The 23,277-nt window shown below is 38.7% G+C and overlaps 1 protein-coding gene across 1 annotated transcript; it reads right to left on the bottom strand.

Annotated features, from left to right (window-relative positions):
* Nucleotides 1–1,424: 1,424 nt before the first annotated feature.
* On the bottom strand, nucleotides 1,425–22,083 carry LOC149275823 (zinc finger CCCH domain-containing protein 15-like). Its single transcript, XM_089504259.1, has 10 exons — nucleotides 22,069–22,083; nucleotides 9,738–9,839; nucleotides 8,377–8,488; nucleotides 8,119–8,271; nucleotides 6,604–6,695; nucleotides 4,597–4,779; nucleotides 3,298–3,444; nucleotides 3,047–3,148; nucleotides 2,707–2,833; nucleotides 1,425–2,186 (listed from the first exon to the last, which is right to left on the bottom strand). Exons 1-10 carry the CDS (start codon nucleotides 22,081–22,083, stop codon nucleotides 1,993–1,995), a joined length of 1,227 nt encoding a protein of 408 aa, XP_089360385.1. The 3' UTR covers nucleotides 1,425–1,992.
* Between the last annotated feature and the right edge of the window lie 1,194 nt (nucleotides 22,084–23,277).

Raw genomic sequence — 23,277 nt, 5'->3', positions numbered from 1 at the left:
TGCTTCACAAAAATTTCCAGGGAAGTCCTTGTGCAGCAACGTCTACTCATAATTTGCTGTTTGATAAAAGTGTTTCCATATTCAGAAAGGTGGTTTAAGTATTTGGTCAGAGAACATTTTACAGTGCTAGAAGAGAACATTTCGGAACACATAATACATGCCAAAATTAAGAATTTTAAAGCCACTATCTTCTTACACTAATGTTAATGTTAAATCAATCAAGATGCATTTCTCCATGTGGTTCACTACTCTGCCTATAGCAAGTGAGGAGGATTCAATCCTAGCATGATTCTGTCTTTTCCTTTTGCCTGACTGAGCTTGAATATAAAGTCGTTTGATATATTTTAACACAATTACAAACAAAATAATCCAGATCACGTTCAGGAAAAAATACATATCCACTGAACCATTTGAGTCTCATGTGCGTTTGTCATAGCAATAATGTAAAAATTTAATACAATACTTATATAACTCGATCCATTGCCTTTTAAATTTGCCACAAGTAAAAATGGTTGGCCTGCTGTTTTTTAGTCTAGAGAAGATTCTTCCAAATAAATAAGAAACATCAAAACACTCAACCACATTTACTTACCTTCCCCACCTTGAAAACCAGCATGCAGCAATTCTTAAAAAATACAAGTGCTTTTATTAAAAAATAAGAAAGCAGCATGTATACTAAACTGAACTCCATAATTTGGATTTGATCTGGACAAATTAAGGTAAACAAGATATAATCCAAACAAGTGAGAAGAGCCAGAAGACTGATGAGAGAGCAGGGAAAATACCTTCTACATAGAACAGATAGGCAGTTACACTGAGGTGTTCCATAAACTATACTGATGATTGGTCTATAACCTTCAATTATATGTGAATATCAAGGTAGCACTACAGTGGATGAAAGTTCTGCATTCAAGGCAGAGTTCTCTTTTACCAGCTAGACTGACCAAAAGCATTTTCAATTCCCTGTGTGCACAATCCGAACTTTAAATAACATTTTCTAAATCTGTAGTTTCTGCATTTGAATGATATTGCAATATTTCCTGCTCATCCCAAGGAACTAAAAACATTTTTGAAATCGAGATTTTAAGACAGAGCATTCTAAGTAGAGTTCAAGGTCATATAAGCGAAGATGATTTTAACAGCAGTCCCCATTTTACTGCTCTTGATCACACTCTCCAAGCCTCAGAGGAAGACAAAGGCAAAACCTCTTTTGAAAAAATCTTGCCCTGAAAACCAAACCCCATGATACGGTTTGCCGCAAGTCAGAAACGACCGAAAGCACACTATAACAAGTATTTTTATGGAAGGCAGAAGGAACATTGCATTTCTACATGATGACAATTTAGAGATTGCATACCATCAGAATTACTTTTGTTTAGGTCTACTGCATATTGGCATAACATGAATACACACTAGAATCAATGTGTTTTTCAATCAGATAATCTTTATTTACACCCTTGTGGCTTATGTTTAAAGTTTAGATTCAGGGCCCCATACTATACATACTTCTACCTTAAGCATTTGGTTGCTTTAGATTACTTGAACAATTTCAGCACCTGCAAGAGCACAGGCATTTTGATCTGTTATCATTTTGATTTTACAGTACATAGCTCAATTGTAAACCACTCAAACATATTTGTTTCAAATACGATCCTGTTGAAAGCTTTCATTTAGACCTTGTCATGGATCTGGTAGCAATGTTCTCCTTTGCTCCTTATGGAAAAGCAGTTTAGACTTCCTACTTTTGGTTGGAGATTCATAACAATGTCATTAAACGTTAAGAGTCCTCTGAGTGTCCTATTACGGGTTTCAGTTTATGAAGCTGGTTAAGACGGCATCAGAAAAAAAAGGGAGGGGAAGTATTTCTGGGTCATGTTCTTTCCTGAATCACATGAGAAACGAATAACACTCCATTTATGAATTCTAGAGTAAACAGACGGAGCCAATATTCACTTTGTCAAGTAGATTAAATTCACATGTGAACCTGCTTGTTCATTCCTCTAAATCAAGTGTGTTTAGTTCTTCTTCTAGTTCTTCCAAGTCCTCACCAGTAAAAAGATTTTCATCAACTGGTACTGCGTCAATTACTCCATTTTCTTGGGTGCCTTCTATCTCACTGTCAGCTTCCAAGTCACTTTGCTCTCCATTTTCCAGTCCTCCACCTGAAGCTTCACTCAACTTGTTATCTGTAAGTAAAACAACAAGCAAATCCAAATTTCATTATGCGCTATTTAAATACACCTTCAGCAATGTTTCCTCTGTTGATATAGAACTAAGGGTCCAAACCATACAACTCTCAAAGTATGACTGATAAACCTGAAAAATACATTAGAACACTAACTTGTAAGGAAATGCCACAGAAATCAGAGTCTTATGCCTCAACCTGAAGGTATACAGTAACTGATGGAATTCATCATCATGTCCAATTAAAACATGTACCTCTCTCTCTCTCTTCCTTCCCCTCTCCCCGCTCTCCTTTTCTCTCTCACACACACACCTGCCAGGACATACTTAAAAAGGTACATCCTAGGCAAGTTTTTGTTTGACAAAACCTATTGTTTTCAAAGATATGAACTGGCAGGACATGCTAAATATTAAGCAGGGGTTATTATTTTGGGGCTAGACATTAAATCCAGGAAAACATTCAAAATCTAGAGGCAATCATTTTCTTTACCAAACAGCAGGAAAATTATCCCAAACTCTTACCATCCTTTTCAGCCAAAGCATATGTGCTAAATCGTTCCAGACTAGCTACAGTAATGCCAGTTTCATCTACAGCTTTTGGAACATACAGGTTCAAATCGACATCATTTACACGAACAAGTTCATCCACCTAAAGGGAAAAAGAAAACATTTTCTTGTAATCAACATTCCAAATCATGCTTGCAGCAAAATCCTTGCATTGTAGCTCAGAAGCTATGTATGACCCACCACATAGCACTCAAACCTTCATGTATATTCTTAGGCTAGGTTTCACAATGTTACAGTTAATTATGAAGTATTTTGAGTGTACTATATTTGCACTACATTCTTGGAGCAGCTTTACCTCATCTTCGCCTGTTCCTTGAATATAACGAGTGTCATCAGCTTCTTCATCATCTGCATCAACCAACTCGGGCCGAAACTCAAATACTTCACGTCCACTGATCTAGCCATGGAGAAAAGGAACACAGCATTAAATAGAAACAAGAATCTTAAAAGCAGATCAAGATATCTTAACTACTGAGGATGATTGCTTTTGTTTTGTTATACTGAATCAACGTAACAGACCACACTTTTCAGAAGAGCAGAACTTACCACCAGTGCTTTGCCAGCCTTAAAATCTGCTTTTCTTCTTTCCATATCTTGTTCAGCTTTGCTAATCTTTTCTTGTCTTTTCCTTTTCTTCCATGCAAGAAAAGACTCTAGAGTAATTTTAGTAACGTTTGGTCCTAAGGCAGCACGCTGTAAAGTAAGAACATTAATCATTAGCATGTTTTTAGAAGGCTACTTTTTAATGCCAGAAACAAAGAGCTCTTTGTGTTGTTTCTACTGCAACAGATGTTCTTTCTTCACTGCATTAAGAAAAAACCCTATGGCGGGATACAAACCGCCGCTTTGCGGCGTTCCCCCGCCGGCGCCATTTGCTCCGCGCGGGAGCTGCAGCAGCCAAACCGCGCGGCTTCCGCGCGGAGCAAGAAGCTCCATTTCGGAGCTTCTTTTCGCGGCGCACTGATGATGTCGCGAGGCGCCGCTGGCGCATTCGCGACGTCATAGGCGCCGCGACACGTCTGGACGCTATGCGTCCAGTACGTAAAGATGGCAGCGCCCATGTGGAAGGGGCGCCGCCATCTTGTACGTATTGTATACGTACTAGGGTTAGGGGGGTGCGGAAGCACCGCCCCTTCCTAACCCTAGTACGTATACAATACGTACTATATGGCGGTGTGTATCCCGCCTATAGCCCTTATTCCTTGTCCTTATGCAGATGCTTTCAACTTGGGTGTGCTTCACCATCATGGGCTATAACACTGCACCTAAATATGATACTCCCTTTGAATTTCCTGTGAGAATCTATGTTTCCACCCCAGTTTCCTCTGAGCCTACAGTCAGTTAGTAAACAGGAATTAAAATAAGAATTAGAGATTAGCAGATTTTGAACAATGACTCGTAGAACCATTGAACATCCCCATCTGATCAAACATTCTCAAAGTATATGCAAACCAAGTGCTTTAGTATTAGCAATATTCTGTTTTAATGTCCCCCCCCCCCCCCGCCCGCATTAAACCTGACTTTTAAGTTTTGTATATATTTCCTTTACAGTACTGTCAAGTAGTTTTTTTGGAATCTGATGTACTCCTACAAATCTAGCCCAAATAACTGAGATATAAATCACTCTAATCTCCCCACAAATGCAACCACCCCAACTTCTCTCACTGCTGTTAGACAGACTGCTTTTCTCACCTGCCTTTAGCAGAAAAAACATCAATGAATATAAAGATCACAGCATAGAACAAGAATCACTTTGGGTGTGTGTATGTGGAACCCCAGAGCCAGTTATCTCATACAGGCTGTAGAGGATACCATTATTAGAGGCAAAGTCATTTACAGCATTACCTCTTTTTCTATTAGATCTTCTAAAGATATTTCTTCTTCCTTTTCTTCCTTCTTTTTGTCCTTTTTGAGTACAAAGCCAGGAGGGAGAGCATGGCGATACATACAGTTGTCTCCTCCGCCAGGACAAACCCAAAACCATCCATACTTGTTGTTTTCAATAGCATCAAGGAAGTACTTGCAGACCTGGAGAAACATTAACATTAAGTTCTGTTCTTCCATCTTAACTTTTATATAATATGGCAAGATGCCTAGGCCCAGAAGACGTTGAAAGGCCTTCCCTCCATCTTGCCTACTGCCATCCTCCCTTGGATGGAGGGAAGAAGAGGTACACACAACTCCACCATGCCTAGATCCAGAGGCAGATGAAAGGCCCTCACTCCATCTTAACTGCTACCACCATGATCTCGGAGGGAAAGAAGAACTGGAAGTATCTGCTGGACTCGATCCCTTTCCCCACTGCCTTCTTCTTTTGTGTCGTATCTTTTTAATTTGTAATCCTGAGGGCAGAGAACTGTCAAACTAACAATCTGTAAGATGCTCTAAGGGCCTTTGTGGCCAAAGAGTGGAATATAAATACTCTAAATAATAAATAAATAAAGATGCATTTTATTTCTGGTGACCAGATGCAATCTTTTTTAAAAAAATTGCCAGCACTCCACTAAAAGAGTTAATAAGACCATCTGCCTTATCTCTGTTTTGCCTTACTCAACTTAAAGACAAGACAAAAACAGGACAGATGGTCTTATTTAGTTGTCTTGATAAAATGCAGGGAAATAGTTTTGTTTTGTTTTTCCAATTGCATTTGGTTATCTATTTGCATTTGATCAAGAAAAATACTTATTTGGTCAAAACCACCTAAGTATCAAACTGAAATTCAAGGCTGTGAAGTTTTACAGGTTACCACACAATATTAACTGATTTTTGCACTCGGGTTATATCCATACTAATGGTTTGATATGCCTTTGCTGCCATGGCTCAATCCTATGAGTTTCTGGGCTTTGCAATTTTGTATGATATTTAGTCTTTGTCAGAGAGCTCTGGTGCCATTACAAACCCCAGGAATTCATAGCACTGAGCCATGCTAATAAAAGCGGTGTCAAACTGCACTATTTCTGCAGTGCGTATGGTGCCTCAGAGGACTAAAAGCACTCAGAACTAGTTCAAAAGTTATCTGACACAGTATACCTAGATGAGTAAATGTATTATGATTGAGCCCCTCAGTTATATAACAGAATCTGAAGGAAAAATCCAGAAGTTAAATGCTCCTTCAGAGTGCCACAGTTTCAGACAGGTTTTTTGACCTGTATGTTTCAAACAGCATCCCACTCCAGCCTTCTGACTATAGGGTAGACTGTTTCTACACTCCAAGGAGTTTTATAGTGGTTTGTGAAACTGCACAAGAATGCTGCATCTGAACAACACACTGTATACACTTGAACTAGTTCTCTGTTTTATGGCCTATAGGCTAGTTTTCAGCTTCATTTCCAAATATTATACATACTATACTAATGTGACCTCTATAGAAGCTAATTGTTTTTGCATCTATAGAATTACTATGATATTTTAGCCTTTCTTCCTGGTTTTCAGATTGTAACAAAGATCTATCTTAGAAAAAGCTGAGATGCATTTAACATCTGGAAAACAATACATTAAACCTGTAACTACACAAGACAATTGTATTTCTGAGTGAGTTCACATTTGGTGTACTGGATTCAATATTTTTATTGCATCTTAATATTGTCATATATTGTTAGTGAATGATCCATGGACTATTTTGTCAAACTAAACATGCATAAACCCTATATATACTAAGAAAGGTTACAACAAAGAGCCTAGATTTAACACTTTTCTTTCTTTCTCTTTCCAGTGCTGCAATATCCTGCACTGAAAACCTGTATTCCAGGGCACTTGGGGGGCTGCAGGTTTTGGACCCCTCCCGCTTCTGCTTGTGGGAGCACACAAATATCTTAATTAGATATTGCAATACAAATCAAGAAAAGAACATACTATTTGTGTTTTGGGTTTTTTCTTCTCTGCTTCACCGTGTTTCTTGTTCACTACTTCTTCCAGCTTCTTTTCATCCCAGTTATCCATTGTGTCTAGATATAAAAACAAAATATTTTAAGTAGTCAGAAAGAAACCCATAAAGCCTTTGCTTCCTCTGCACACCAGTAGTCTCTTCAATACACATTACATATCTGTGTTTATGAAAAGAGCTGGCTTTTAAAAAGCGATAAAACTCTTGTTCTGAATGCATCAGCATAAATACAATGCTTTACATAATGTTTGGGCATAAGATATCACCTTTTTCCAAACTTTTCTTCATAACCCACTTTTCCCATGAAGCCTAGCCAAACCCAAATTTAAATATGCTTAGCCAAGGCTTTCATGAATAGACTTGAGTATTAAACAGGCTTTTTATTTTTTAAAGAATCAGCCATGCAACAAAGACTGCTGGATTTGGCCAATATGACTCAAATTAAATGTCAAATATTTTGTTAATAATAGCACCATAGCTTCTGTTTTGTTCATCTGTAAAATAAATCTAGTGACCTACCTCAAAGATTTGTTGTGAGGCAAGGATTAGAATTGTAGAGCAATTTTGAACATGGAAAGTTGTCTAAAAACAAGGCAAAGTATTAATGTGGTCTATACTTTATTGTTGGAGAGGAAGGGCTGAAAAAGAGGAAGGCAACTTATGCTAACAAATAGAATAAACTATACAGTAAATGTGGGTGTTACTTAAAACATACTAAGTTCTCATGCCACTTCCTTAAGTAAGATGTTTGGGCTATCAAATGCTTAATAGAAGTAAAGTAATGTACAGTGACCTATGTTCACATATACAATTTTTTAGCATTATGCAAATGCATCTGGGTGAGTCTTCTCTCTTCTCATTCAGTGCAGCTCAGAAGAGATCTGAAGACTTTGATTATATTTTCAATTAATTGCAGATTAGCATTATATCAGATTCCAAACAAACTGGACATAATGCTCAATTTCAGTTAAATAAAAAGGAGGGGGAATGCTTCCAGTCTTGCAGCCACACTGGAACATCAGCAGTCTTGTTTTGGGGGTCAGTGTAAATGGGGAAAATGGATTAAACCCACCACTTCAAAGTAGCTTCCTGCCCTTGTGTTTTGTGCCATAGCTCTGTTCTCAAACTGTGTGCAATCAGTACAATACTACTGTAAACAGCAGACTTTTTCTTTGTTTTTCACTTCCAGTATGGCGTCTGAGCAGATTAATTTGTACACATCTAGTTGTAAGCTTTTAAACTCATACTAAAATGAAAACAAACATTAAAGGAACCATGATATGTTGTGGTTTTCCATGGCTTCTTTAAGATGGTTTGATTTTAACTAATTTCAATAGTGTATTTACAATTTGATCAAAAATTCTCAGAAAAGCACATTAGGTCACAACAAATTATTATGAAAAACTTACACCTATGGAGATTATTTGAGCTTTACATTTGTTACCAGAAAAATGAATTCTGCTGCCTTATCAGATGTAATCTACCTTTTTCAAGCTCTTCATCTCTTGCATCAATATAAACACTTCTCTTTTCACACTTTCTCTCCAAAGTAAGGTCATGTGAAAATTTGCATTTGTCTCCTTTTGTGCACTGCCCTTGCTTGAAGAAAGCACAGACAACTGATTTCGGGTCAGCACCTGGAACAAATTGAACTTATTTAATATCTTTCCACTTCAGCTGAAACAGAAACTGGTTTGAGATACACAACATGGGAAAATGCAAGTCTGCCAAAGGAAGCTTACCTTTACTTATTTTCTGTGCAGCAACCACAGGTTTGAAAAGCTCATTCAGCTCTTGTAATTCTTTCTTCTTGTCATCTTTCTTTAATCTTTTGTCTCCATCTGCTTGAGCGGCCTGTAAGAACAATAAAAACACCTTTATCATCAGTAACAAATAATTACAATACAAGACACACTAGAATATTTACCATGAAATCTATCTCTACATTGCAAACTAGTGACTTCACAATAAACTAATTTCCATTAGAAGGCAAAGTGGGAAAAGTGCTGCCTTCAGATGTTGTTAGACTGCGACTCTTATTACCCGTCCCTTTCCAAAGAGTGAATTTCCCCAGAAATTTCCTGGACTGATAATTCACCTTTTATATAGGTAACAGGACCCTACTGCCTTAACATAAAAAGTCCCCCCACCCCCCAAAATAAGAAGACTTTTGTCCTTCCAGGACTTTTTTTGGAGGGGGGGATTTTTAGCAGTTCAACCCACTCCAGTATACTAGTAGCAAAAAACTGGCCCATGGAGTCACTTAAGTTGCCCATTCCTGATACACTAACAGTTACGGAAAACTTTTTTGAGTATATGGTATAATTCAATGGTATAACAATAATACTGCAAAAATCCAGATTTGGAAATTACCCATAACTGTATACATCAGTGCAGTATAATGGTTTTACGTTACTCCTCCAGGAACATGCGGATGCTGAAAATAACCAAATGATAGCTTACATTTTTTAAAGAAATTCCCAAAATGTTCACCTAGTGGCTAGCCACCAAGCCACTCTATCTGCCTATCCTTCATCCCATTTCCTTTTGTCTTCTGAAAGGTGGATCCAATACTACAGTACATGCAAGACCATCATGAGAACTAAAAACGTCTACTGTATATACTCATGTTTAAGTCTAAAAATTTAGGCCAAAACACTGACCCAAAAAAACTGGGTTGACTTATCCATGGGTCAATGTAAGTATTGTATCTTACCTCTTATTTTAAAAAAAGAACTATCCCCTAGTAAAAGACAGGAGTATAATCTATCCTGGAAGCCAAATCCCCTTTACTCTTATCCATCCAACCTTAAGAGTGAGCACAAAGAGCTAAGTCGGCTGGAATTGTGTAATTGTTTTGCTTTGCTTAATTTTTTAGATCCTTTGCTATATGCCCCTAGGTTTTACCCTCAACTTATCCATGGGTCATATCAAAATCCACAATTTCGGCCCCAAAACCTGACCTCGACTTATACATGAGGTCGACTTATAATTGGGTATATACCTATAATTGACAGTTCTATTATGCAGGGTATAACAACAAACAATTACAGCATGAAACATGCAAAGAGATGTGAGAAAACCCAAGCAAACATTTGCTTACCTGCCTAGGATTTTGTTGGCCAAACTTAACTTGGTGAGTCACAGCCTTGATAAACTTTTGCTGTTTCACTCCCTTCTTGTTCTTTAAACCAAAGGTTTTGTCCTACATCAGAAAGATTGGTGAAAATATTATTAAACTTCTCAATTGACATAACCTCCTAGAATGTACCGTCCCTTTTTTTTTGGTTAGACATTTAATTACTTATGAAGTGACTGAAAATGTAAATATTTACTGGAATATATTCACATATTGAGAAGCCTGTACAGACACTTAATTTTGGAATAAATACCACTAAAAAGACTCATAGATTTTGTTTGTTCTATATTAACTGCTCTCAAATTTCTTGTGAAGTATGTATTTTCTCTCAAGTAATAAGATCTGCTGTATGAATATAACCATACAAATAAAGGTGGGGTGCAGCCTATCTTGTTACCAAGTAATTTAAGTAATGGAAGAATAATTTATAAGATTTTAAAGTCTATCATATTTAAAGACTAATGAAACCCTAATTCAACATATTTAGGTCCCTGCATACACAGGACATTAAAAAGACGACAAAAATGGTAAGGATAAATAATCCAAAATGTACCCCAGTCCTAATTCCTACTGCAATGGCAATAAAGTACTAAAGCAAACTTTTCATTCTTTCTACCACTTTACTCTTGAGTAACATATGATTTATAATCTAAAATATACTTCTCTCAGACAGTCTCTGGAATTTTGTCTATTAACTTTAATTATGCATACAGAACTGTGAAAGCTGAAAAATTTTATTTTATGAAAAATAAAAAATACCTAATTTATTTATTTGATATCCTGCCTTTCTTCCAGTATGGGACCCAAGGTAGCATACTGCACTTTAAAAAACACAATACAATTAAAAAAAAAACCTCTTATTTTATTTATATTTTAAATAAATTAAATAATCCCTATTGTTTATTTTTTAAAAGTTAAAATATAATTCAATTAACTTTTGTTTAAAAAACCAGAAAGACAGCAGAGAGGGGACTACTGAACCTCATTGGGAAGTGAGTCCCCCAATATGGGAGCAACCACTGGAAAGGCTCCCCCATGTTTTCACCAGACATGCCTGAGATGTTGGTGGGATCTAGTGAAGACCTTTCCCCTGCAGTCCTTAGAGCACGAAATGCAGGCTCATAAAGGGAGACATGGATTTTCAAATACTCTAGCTTATGCATTATATCCTAATACAGACACGTCTGAATGTATGCCTTCCTTCTTCCAAATAATTTAGAAGACTAACATGACATGGAACATTTAATAATAACCAGCCATTCTGGTAAAGTACCATTTTTGCAAGAGAGGTCCTTTTGGGTCGAAAAGTGGATAGTTAGACCAGGGTCTAACTTCACATTTTCTAAAGAAGCTTGCTAGAAACAGACATAATTAAGTGTGCCATGTTCTTGTCAAAATGCATAAATTAATCCTAAAGGAGCAGCACTCCTTTCATAAAGGGAATTATATTAGTCCAATTAGAGATTCAAAGTCTTTACCAACCTCTTTTGTTCTCCACAACATGGTTTTACTGTGAATGAGGCTTCTATTTATAGTCTTTGATGCACAACACTTATGCATCTCTACGAAAATATTATCTGCACGAAATATTCAGTTGGATGCAACAAGACAAAACCATTTAGACGTTTTCTAGAAAAATGCTATGCACGTTTATTCAGATATGTCTCACTACAGTCTCAGTTGAGAGCCAGCATGGCCTAGTGGCCTGAGTTTTGGAGCAAGACTCTGGACACTAGGGTTCGATTCCCATCCCAGCAATGAAGCCCACTGGTTGACCTTGGGCAAGTCACTCTCTCTCAGCTTCAGGGGAATGCAATGGCAAACCTCCTCTGAACAAATCTTGCCAAGAAAACCCTGTGAAGGGTTGGCCATAGGCTCATCGTAAGTCGTTTCCGACTTGAAAGCACACAACACAAGACAATAGTCTCAGGCATGTGTATGTAAACATGCTCTCCTAGGTAGGTATTCCTTCCCAGTAGGGATACTTTATTAACTCTGTGGAATTAAAAAAAAATCCTAGGGAACAGCTTATTAATATACAGCCCGCCCTCCAGATCCATGGATTCAACCATTCACAGCTTTAAAATATATTTTTAAATATATATAAATTCCAAAAAGCAAACCTTGATTTTGCCATTTTATATAAGTGACACCATTTTCCTATGACACTGTATTTAATGGGACATGGACATCCATGGATTTTTGTATCCATGAGAGGTCTTGCAACCAAACCCCAGCAGATACTATGAGCCCATCCATTGTAGTCTGACTCAAAATTAAAGTTCTTAAACTTTTGAGGAACAATTCTTGTTTTCCACTTCAAAAAATACCTTACAATTCACCAGAACTGATAATTATATGAAATTCTGCATCAGAAGATAGCATGACAATTCATATTTCACTGCTGAAGTACCAAGGAATGGTTTCTTTGTCATAATTTCAAATAGCATGCCAAATCCTTTTGGCATTTTGCCTTTGGTGTTGTTGTCTCACACTAAGACCACAAGTTTAGTTGGCTTGGCATGTCTCTAAGTGTCTAAGGTCCAAAACACACTGCAGAAATAATCCAGTTTGAGACCATTTGAACTGCCTGGGCTCAATACTAGGGAATTCTGGGAACTGTAGTTCTGTGAGACATTTAGCCTTCTCTGTCAGAGAGCTCTGGTGCTACCATAAACTACAGGAGTCCCTAGCAGTGAGTCAGAGCAGTTAAAGAGGTCTCAAACTGGACTATTTTTGCAGTGTGTTTTGGACCTATGTCTCCAAGAGCCAAGTATACCAAATTCAGGTAGCACACCTGATGTACGCTTTGAAAAGACAAAACAATAAAAAAAGTGTTCACAGGACTGTTGCCCTAATCACACTACTAAAATTGTATTTCTTTTCATCCGAGGCTTTCATCAGCTGAAAACATAGTCTTCCGTGTGTTTTCTTGATTCACACAAGAAATCAAGAGGTTGAATTGCTGGCATCACATCCAGGAAAGGCTGGAAAAGATGTCTCCTTGAAATGTGAGAGCTGCTGCCAGTCTGTCAGCATAGATTATGGGTGGACAACTTTGGACTCTGCAGGCACATTTTGGACTGCATCTCCCAGAAGCCCAAGCCATACTGATTTCTTTTTCCAAACTTGTGTTGAACAAGTTTGATCTTAACTATAGGGCCTGAACAGATAGGCCAAAATAAAGCTGCTTCAGCTCACTTTGGAGGTATGCTATTTAAATGATGCATGCGTCCTAAGAGGCCGGAAGCCATGCCAAAGCCATGCTCCAGTCCTAAGGACTGGAGCACAGCTTTGGCACAGCTTATGGCCACTTAAGATGTGTGTGTCATTTAAACAGCATACCTCCAAAGTGACTGAAGCAGCTTTATTTTGGCCTATCTGTTCAGGCCCATAGTTTCTGTTTCTTACCAATTTCTGCCAGGAGACAGGGCAAAGGTTTGCACAAAGTTAGAAATTAGGCCAATCATGTAATAAACGGGTTGGCTCTTATATGTAGTTTCTGGTTCCTTGCAAATTTCTGTTGCAGATGGGGTAACATTTGCAAGAAATTCAAAAATAGACTACTGTATTCATTTGTTTAACAGCTTTGACCTGAATGGCAGTTCTTCGTCTTGTGAACTTGCCAGTATATGGCTTTGCTTGTTTGTTTCTGAAGGTGGTAGGGGGAGGAATTTGCTAAAAATTATAAATTGTTTCTCCTGCTAATGGCACTTCTGGGCCTGCTTTGCATTCTTCAGCAGAAGCTTGAGGAAAAAACTCTGACTCATTCACATTAGTTGGAATCTTAAACACACTACCAGGACATCCACTGAAAACAGAAGTGCTTGCTTTTGAATAGACAACCACAGGATCGTGCCACACATAAGCATGTTCTTTGAGTGCAGTCTGTCTGGGGAAGATATGGCATCCCATACTGTATGTGTCCCTCCAGCTTTTCTGATCTTCATAGGATATTCTACTAACAGAATGGGGGAACAGAGAAGAGCCCTCCATGTCAGCTTCTCACAGAACCTAGCCATGAAACTCACTGACTTACCTTGGGGAAGTTACTTTGACTCAACCTGGCTTACTTCACAGAGTTGTTGTGGGGGTAAAATGGGGAGGAAGAAAGCTACATGCAAGATTCAGTGGAAGAAAGGAGGACTAGGATACAACTAACACAGGAGTAAATTTAGGGAAGCTCATCATGTTAATACCATAGGGATCTTCAGCAAATCCATACACACTTTTCTGTTTAGGACACCTTTTGGTGAAATCAGCTGTTCCTAAAATATTCAGTCCAATTGATTCACCTGGCTTGCTCTTTTAAGCTTCTTTAGACTTTCATGTTGTAATTGTTTTCACTGGACTTATACATTTTCTATTTTAATTTGTTTGCCACCACAAAGGCCTTTTTTGTGGGCTGGATGGCAGGATGACATTTTCTTTTTGAGAATATGCTATAAATAGAAAAAGGACCTTCCAGTGACCCCCTTCCCTCCAAACCACAGCCTTTTAACAATGACATCTAAGGTAGACTCCACTGCATTTTGGGCTGGCCTCTTCCACGGAAATTGTGCATGCAACTCTTTGCCTGTTTCCCCTTTCCTAAACCCTGAAACACACATTTTCTGCATGACTTGTTAACAGCAGCAGCTCCTGAGCTGAACAATGTTGGAAGAGTAATGCAGCACGAGGCTCTTAAAATATGTCAGATGCTAAATGGGTCATGGAAACATCCCTGCCTGACCAATTGTGTGGGCTCTCAAACAAAGCTTTCTATTGTTGGTCCAGGGGTCACCCCACGGGACAACATGCCTGCACTGCCTGGAAGGAAATGCTTCTTATTTTAAAAGCCTATTAACATATCAGAAATGGATTTGGAGCTACCGAGTTTCCCCTAATTCATATATAAATACTCAGATGAAAGGATGTGCAGTGACAAAAGCAGTGTAAGATTATATAGTTTTCCTTTTCAATGAAAAATTATCCAAGGCCACTGTGTATTTGTTATGTGTACACATCAAGAACAACAACAACAACATATCCTCTCTTTCCTCCAACGAACTTAAGGTAGAATACATGGTCCTTTCCCTTCTCACCCTATCCTCACAGCAGTCTTGTGAGGCAGGTCAGGCTGACATAATTATTGTCTAAAGGTCATCCAGAATGTTTTGTGGCTTGTTGCAAAACTTAATTTGAATGAACTTTTTTTAATCCGTCATAAGCCACTTTAAATAGGATATAAATATCACCATCACCATCATCAACAGGAGCTTCCAAGTTCTAATGCAACACTGTAACTACTAAAGAACAGGGTCACTATTGTACACAGGGTACCTCTTTAAATTCCAAAGAGCCTTTTTGGGCAAATGAATCTTAGTTGAAAGATCCTCTTCTGTGCCATCTTGTTCCAGCTCATGAGGCGAGCTTCTGTGTATTCCACAGTCTTGCCCTCTTCAAGCCTTTCTTACAATGTGTGAAAAACGGAATAGGAGAGAGACCAGAGGTGAAACTAGCAGGAACCACTCTGCACTTTCTCTCTGTCAATAGCATGATGACTACATATGCAAGGAGGCTGAATATATCTCCACTTGTTAGCACTACTGCCATTTTGTTCCCATTCCTTCATCAGTGTTTGTTGCTCACATCTGTATGGTCTTCCAAGTGAAAACTGAGGAGCTAGCAAAATTTTCTAGGAACCAAATGGGAGGAACTGGAAAATAATGACCTGAAATGTCACTGACAGAGGGAATCCCATTCTCTTTGGAATAATATGGTTTCCCCCCTCCCCCCATTCCTTTCCAGTTCCACCAACACACACAACAGACACAGAAGGCATTAATTAACACATGGACAGCTCCTTGTACCAGCTTTAGATGGATAATCAGTACAACAACAACAACAATCCACAATAACAATTTTTGTTTTAATATATGAAACAAGCCAAACAATCAACACCTTAAAGTCCCTAGGTGTCACTCAAACTTGTTTTTGTTTTTTTGGGGGGGAACTTTTGATGTTTCCCATTGATGCTATATTTGAATTATTTGATAGAAAAAAAGAGCAATATCACCTTTCCACACTTGGTCTTTTATTTCTTTAAACAACATCAAGAAATGACACAGATCCTCAGTGCTTCCTCTGGAGGGAGGCAGAATCCTAAGAACACAATTATAGCAATTTGATACCTCCATTCTACAGAAATCCTGGGAGTTTAGTTGGCTGATATACTTAGCGTTCTCTATGTATATTCCTCTGAACTACATCACTTCAACTCTCTGGCAGAGATGCCTAACTACCCCATAAACTATAAATCCCTTGGATCCATAGGATGGAACCGTGGCAGTTAAAAGGTATCTAAATGCTGTAATTTTGACGTGTGGATATACTCCAGGAGAAACTGGGATGTCAGATTTCCTCAGGGACTGACAGCGTTTGGAACAGTTTACTTTTTTCCTACTGTTCCCAGAATCCCTAAGTCAACAGGGTCCATGTGGAATGTGGTTGATAGGTGTTTCAGGGAGATGTAGCTCCCAATTAACTTTTGCAACCTCTGGGGCTTCCAGAAACAATCCAAGATTGGGAGGTGGTAGGACTAATGGGGCCGCATTCAAAACAGATTCACAAGACTACCCAGCACAGCCACCTCCTTCCATTCTTTGGATTATTACTGCTCTACACAATCACTGAAAGTACTGTTTGAGTCAGGGGGTGAAAAAGATGGGCATGAAGGGGGGGCTTCAACCCGCCCCACCCAAGACACCTTGGGGCCTCAGAAAACACATGCTGCGGCCCCAATCTGCTGGGAATCCGGCCCAAATAGGACCAGAAAAGATCTGTTTGGGCCAGGTTTAACGCACCCCGCCACATCTTCCGGGTGTGTGGCATCTAAACACCATGCCCCCAAGCCACTGGGAAGCTGGCTTTTAGACCTTGTCTGTGCCATCCCTAAGATGGGTAAGAGCCATCACCATAAAAATCTGTCACAAATAGAGATGTAAACCTACTTGAGCCTTGCTTATGGTGGCCCATATCAACTCCAAATCTGTAAAATATTTAATCTTGCTTTCACTTTTGAGATTCACTGAAGCCCCACAGTAAAAACCACCCATCATGATACATTACCTGTAGTATCAAAGATGATTGGCTGGCAATTTCTTCTGTTAGAGTTCCAGTTGCATTTTAACACCTGGCCTCCTTGCACAATTCCAGGTTGACTTGTGTTTGCCTTTGGAGCACCCACAATGAGAAACATCCTGCAAGAGAAAAACAAACAACTGCATCAAAAGGGCTGAATAAATTAAGTGAATAAACTGTGAAGCTGAATAAATCAGTTTAAGCAATGGTAGGGCAGCTGGTATAATAGAGCGAGTAGCTATCGTCACAGAAATAACAGTAGGGAAAGTAGTGCAATGTGAAAACGAAGAGCATTATGAATGAAGTTGTATTCTTAATTTTTCTTTCCCTATAATCAAATTTGTTGCACCAATCAGTCTTTCAAACTAGAGAACCAGCAACCCAGTGTAATTCACTAGCCATGTATACAAGCCCACCCCAACCCAAGGCCTCAAGAGGCATATTCATTTATTTATTTAAAATTTATATCCCATTTTCCTGCCAAATCGGGCCCAAGGCAACATGGTACATGAATGTGTAAAAATGAGTAATAAGAAGTTAAGGAACAACTAATAACCCACCATATTAAAAAATGAAATCATTTAAATCCATGACAAGAATAAAAAATGCAGGATGCACACCCAATTAATAACTTTTCCATATAGTCACTTAGGCCCAATTCTGGGAATTCTGGAAACTGTAGTTTGGTGAGACATTTAGTCATCAGAAAGCTCTGATGCCACAACAATCTACGATTCCCAGGAATCACTAGCACTGAGCCAGGACAGTTAAAACAGTCTCAAACTGGATTATTTCTGCAGTGTGTTTTGGACCCAAGCCACCAAATGCTTGTTCAAATAAAAATATGTTTAATTGTCATCAAGAGGGGAGCAGGGAGAGGGCCAATCTAGTCTCCTGTGGCAGAGATTTCCAAAGCTTGGGAGCAACCACCGAGAAGCCTCATTCCCATGTTCTCCACCAAAAATACCTATGATGGTGATAAGATCAAAAGTGAATGATTCTTAAAGTCAGGCAGTCTCAGGAAACCTTGAACAGGGCACACTCTCTCACTCTCAGAGGAAAGCAATGGTAAACCACCTTTGAACAAATCCTGTCAAGAAGAAAACCCAAAGGTAGGTTTGCCTTAGGATCAGAATAAGTCTGAGACAACCTGAAGGTGCACAATGACAACAACAGGGCTCATGCGGTCTTTCAGATAGTCCACACTTAAGCCATGTATGTTAAGCATCCTGTGAAGAAATGTTAGAAGGTTACTTTCGGAGACTGAAACCTACAGAATGCCACATCAAGCACGGTCAGTGACCAAGATGTTTGAAGACTGTACTCCAAAAAGGTAACCTTTTCAAGTCCTGATTCTGTTTTTGAGCCTGAGACTGCAAATGTAGGGAATGGGGTGTGTGATGTCAAGCACTGGGCAGATAGACAAGGCATGGGGAGTTGCAGAGAGCTTAGTGGACCGACTGGTTGCACAGACTTATCTCATGAGACATTTTATCCCACAAAATTGATCCAAACCAGTGCAACTTTGTCATATGCTATAGTACATATGAGAGAGCCAGGATGGTGTAGTGGTTTGAGCTTTAGACTAGGTCTCTGGAGGACAATGTTAGAATCCCAGCTCAGTTATGTAAACCTACTGGATGACCTAGACAAGTCATACTCTCTCAGCCTCAGAGAAACGCAATGGCAAACCCACTCTGAAGAAACTTGTCAACAAAACCCCATGATAGGTTTGCCTTAGGGTCAACATAAGTCGGAAATGACTTGAAGGCACACGACAACAACAACAACAACAACAACAACAACAACAACATAGTAGAAATAGAAGTAGGTGATTGGTTGGCAAAGTAGTCTACACTGACCAGCCCAGATACATCAGTGAAGAGAAAAATGGATCACTGAAAAAGGAGTGCATACACCAGACAGTATACAATTTCATATACTTTAAGTACAGATTCAGATTCAAAATGATGACTACAGTTTCAACAGAAGCATAATACCCCTCACTATAATGAAGAAGACTATGATCAGGAGATCTGTGGGTCTGCTGCTGAGTCTGCTGCCAGGACACTCACTGCTAATGGGCAACTCCAAGGCCCTATCAAGACTCTTGCTTCATAGATCATTATTTTAAAGATAATTTACACCTTTGGCAGGGATGATAGAATTCAAAGACATAGCAGATGCATGTAATGAAGTAGACTGAGTCTATGCAAGCTTATGCTACCACTTCTTTCTCTCAGTCTCAAAGCTGCTACAAGATCCCTTTGTATACTTTGGTAAGGATGGGTTCTTTTTACTGTTCTATTTTTGTAGTGCATATTAATATACTAAACAGTGTATATTAATATACTAAATAAATAAAATAGTAAACTAGATTTATACTGGATTATTCTTCAAAGAGAAAACTGTTCCCTATAAAGTAGGACATATGATTATACTCTAAGTACAGTAGATCAGAACTGGTTGATTTCCACTATGACTCCATTAAATGGCTTCCCACCATTCACCTATTCCACTTACAAGACCTAGGATCAAAGTCAGCTGGAATGGCAGAAACTTGTGCGCGCCCCATTTCAGTCAAGAGTAACGAGAGGGGCTGTATCTCCGCTTCAGCAATAATGTAGGTTGACACTGCTTTAACTACCATGGCTCAATGCTATGGAATTCTGGGATTTGGTGTTTTCTTAGATATTTAGCCTTTTCTGTTAGAGAGATCTGGTGCCACAATGAACTATAGATCCCAGGATTCCACAGCACTGAATCATGGCAGTTAAAGCAGTATCACACTTAATTATTTCTGCAGTGCAGATGCAGTTCGAGTGAGGCTATAAAACCAAAAGGTGTGGAGATGTAAAGCAGAACTCTACCCAACAGTCCCAGAGATCTGGAAACACAAGTATTTCCATGAACGGTGTTTGAGTAATTTGCAGAAGTTGTGGTTTAGTGATTTTCTAATGTTATGGGAATTATTCTTTAAATTCCATTTCATTCTTAATATTATAAAGCCATTCCAGTTTTCATCTCCTCACGCAGCAAAATGCACTGACGTGCAAACAAATCTGTTCCAAAATTAAAATAAATGGTCTCTGGCAATCATTACCTTATAGCATATTCCTTACACTAAAGGAATGTATTTCCCAGCTCCCTGCCTCACCCCATTTTTTCAAGCATTACTCCTCTATAAATCACAACACACAATAACATGAATTCACAGCGTTATTGCTCCATTAAACTCCAGAGAAAGGATTCTCCCAACTATTCGGTCTTGCTTATTTTTCAGTGTTTTGATTTGATGGATCTTTGCTGTGACAGGATTTAAATGGGAGTTTTAAATAAGAAAATAACAGGCACACCATCACCCCACCCCAACTCTGTAATATTCCAGTTCTAATACATGTTATGCCAGCAAATAAATGCAAAACATATGGCTTACAAACTGTTCTACCCAACACAGCATCTCAAAACACAACATTTTGCCAGGGCCACTAAAGCTGGCCAACACAAATGTTTAGGACTGGAGTGTTACAAGTTGATCCTACAGATATGAACAACTGACACACTAAGCCATAGCGTGTGATGAGTGCCAATACAAGATGACCAGACTCCGAAAGGAATATGGCGTCTTTGTCTTTCTCGGGGATCTATGGAGAGAAGGAAAATCCACTGCTACATTTTTTTTTCTTTAGCAGCTTGTGAATATTGGAGAAAAAACAGTATATCCAGAAAATGATGTCCACATCAATGCTGTTACCAGATTTCAGTTTGTTTCACTATTACCTCTCACAGTCTCAGAATTCATCTTGGTCTATTTTCAGAAGATACTCATACACTTCTGAGAACTTGGAATCTATTTTTCTTCTTCTTAATAACTGTTCCATTTGCGAAGCAAAACAAATGGCCTCTGTCTGCAGTGGGCAAGGGGGGGGGGGATCACCAAATATCCTACAGTAGTTCAGATCTGTGTGTACTGTGATTTATTTTTATTTATTTATTTATTTTGCACCAAAGCCTAAACTTGTAAGAAACTCTTGTTAATTCCTTGGAATTCAACATCTTGCAGACAGTGTTGGGTGAATATCATAAGTTGCCCCTTGAAAATAAAGTAGATCTTCTTAAAAAATTAACAGCGTCCATGACCTATTTATTCTCTCTTTCTCTCCCTCCCTCCCTCCCTCCCTCCCTCCCTCCCTCTGTGTAGATCAGTTATCCCTATTATTTTACTCGTCCTTTTTGTCACAGCGAGACAACACAGGAATTAACCTCTATCCTATTCTAGAGATGTGAAAGCCTAGAAAAAAACTGGAAAAACTGTTCCCTTCCCTTTTCCCCCCATGAACTGTTATTTTTTTCTGGAAGATTTTAAAAATGGGACCATGGAACACTTTCTTTTAGAATGTTGCATAAAACGTTTAAGACATAACATTCATACATTAATTCCTAACTGATTATTTCTAAAAAGCAGGGTTCCTCAAAGTGGGGTTCAACAGATATTTACAAGAGCCACCAGTTGCCAATCCACAGTGAGTCTCCAGGAAAGAAACAGTTGTAGCCAAAGGGCACTAATATGGTACCAGTCCCTGGCACATGGGAGGGAGCCAGTTCCTCCACATCAGATAGTTTAAGAAACACTATCAGGTCATTGCAATTGGTCCTGGTTTCCTTTTCTCCTTTATTTTATAGGAACAAGTGTTTAATATCCACTTGACATTATGGAGGACAAGAGGAGGAACGAAGTAATTTTCATTGTGTTTTCCCCCCAAATGTTGGTAAATTATTTTTTTAAACTGATCTTGACTGGTTGCTTTACTGAGTCTCATAAAGTAGCAAAACTAAATAGATTCTTTACAGTCCAGGACCTTGTGGATCCATTTGTAAGAAGAAGAAAAATACATTTAAAAATGTGTTGAGTTTGTAATTTTATGAATAAACTCTAAATTATCAGACATGATAGCTTTATATCAAACTACATTATACAGTACGTACCAAATTTTACACTCCTTAAATAAAAAGTGACTTTCTGTTTGTAAAGGGTGCCAATACTGTACTCCTCACTTTATGCCCAAATATTCCCATTTAAAAAAATCCCTCCCCGCTCCATGGTCTCAAAACTTCCATCACTTTTCTATCATAATCATTTTCTCATTCTGCAGGATTTCTTTGCTCTGCTCACCCCCTCCATCACCATTCTCGAAAGTTCGAGAAATCCAGAAAACTTCTTAGAAATCCTAACCACTCACCAGTGATTTCTGCTCAGATCACAAACTGCTGATGGACATAACCCTACTGTGTCAGCCTTGTGCCAGCCTCTCACAGTCATGGCCCAGCTCTTTAGGCCTCATAGCCTGTGATTTCAACAACAGGAGCACTCTGGAGTCCAGTTCCTTACACTGAGCTTGGAATATGGATCTGTTTTGTATCAATATGACTCTGTGTTTATGCCTGGGATCTGGCTTTCCAAGGCATTTATTATTTCACTATTAGAATCCACATAATAGCTGAATGCCTGGACATAGTCCCCAAAGAAATATTGACCATTGCTCTCTGCAAATGAACATATGACCACGGACTTGTTTGTTGTGTTTTGTGTATGTTAGCCGCCTTGAGTCCCACTTTGGGAGAAAGGCGGGATACAAATTAATTAATTAAATAAATAAAACCCACTCCTAATATTTTGAAATATCCTTTACAAAAAAGTATCTCAGGATACTGAAATATGCTGGAGAAGTCATTTGTGAACAATTACTCAATAAACACTCATTAACTGATTAATATTGCTTTAATGTGGGGCTCGTAGCCATAATTTACGTTAAATATTTGTTTTCCTCAAGCCAGGATGATGTAGGAAACTAAACCAAAGGACATTTTAAATGCAAGCAAACAAAATTAGATGTTCAGGCAAAGGTTTACATACAGAGAAAACCTGTTTCAAGCCAAATTACACAGGACAAGGAAGTGTGCTGGTTCTGAAACATGGGTGGGCAACCTTTAGCCTCAGGTTCACATGCAGTCCTTGGCATCTTATGTGATCCTTTAGCCTATTTTCAAATACCCTCCATAAATGTGATCATTCCCTTCCCCAGAAATTTCACTAGGGGTGGATGAAGAAGAGAGGAAAGGGGGGTGGCAGAGAGAAAGAAGAAACCAACTCACTACTTCTGACTGTCCTTATCCCCTGCTGGCATCAGCTGTGTCCACAATCAAGACTAGCCCATGGCTCCTAACTGATTATTCCTGAGAGAATATAGTCCTTGGTAAAAGAATGGCTGCCCATCCCAATTTTAAGTGATAACAGCATCCCTTTTGCCATTATTATCATGAGTCAATATAACAATGGTAGCTGACTCACAGGACATAATTCCTAGGAAGTTTGATTGCACAA

Source organism: Sceloporus occidentalis, unplaced genomic scaffold, assembly GCF_023333645.1.
Source record: "Sceloporus occidentalis isolate IW3139 unplaced genomic scaffold, rSceOcc1.0.p SCAF_264, whole genome shotgun sequence".
In the NCBI taxonomy this organism is placed as follows: Eukaryota; Metazoa; Chordata; class Lepidosauria; order Squamata; family Phrynosomatidae; genus Sceloporus; species Sceloporus occidentalis.
This window is presented reverse-complemented; position numbering and strand designations above follow the sequence as displayed.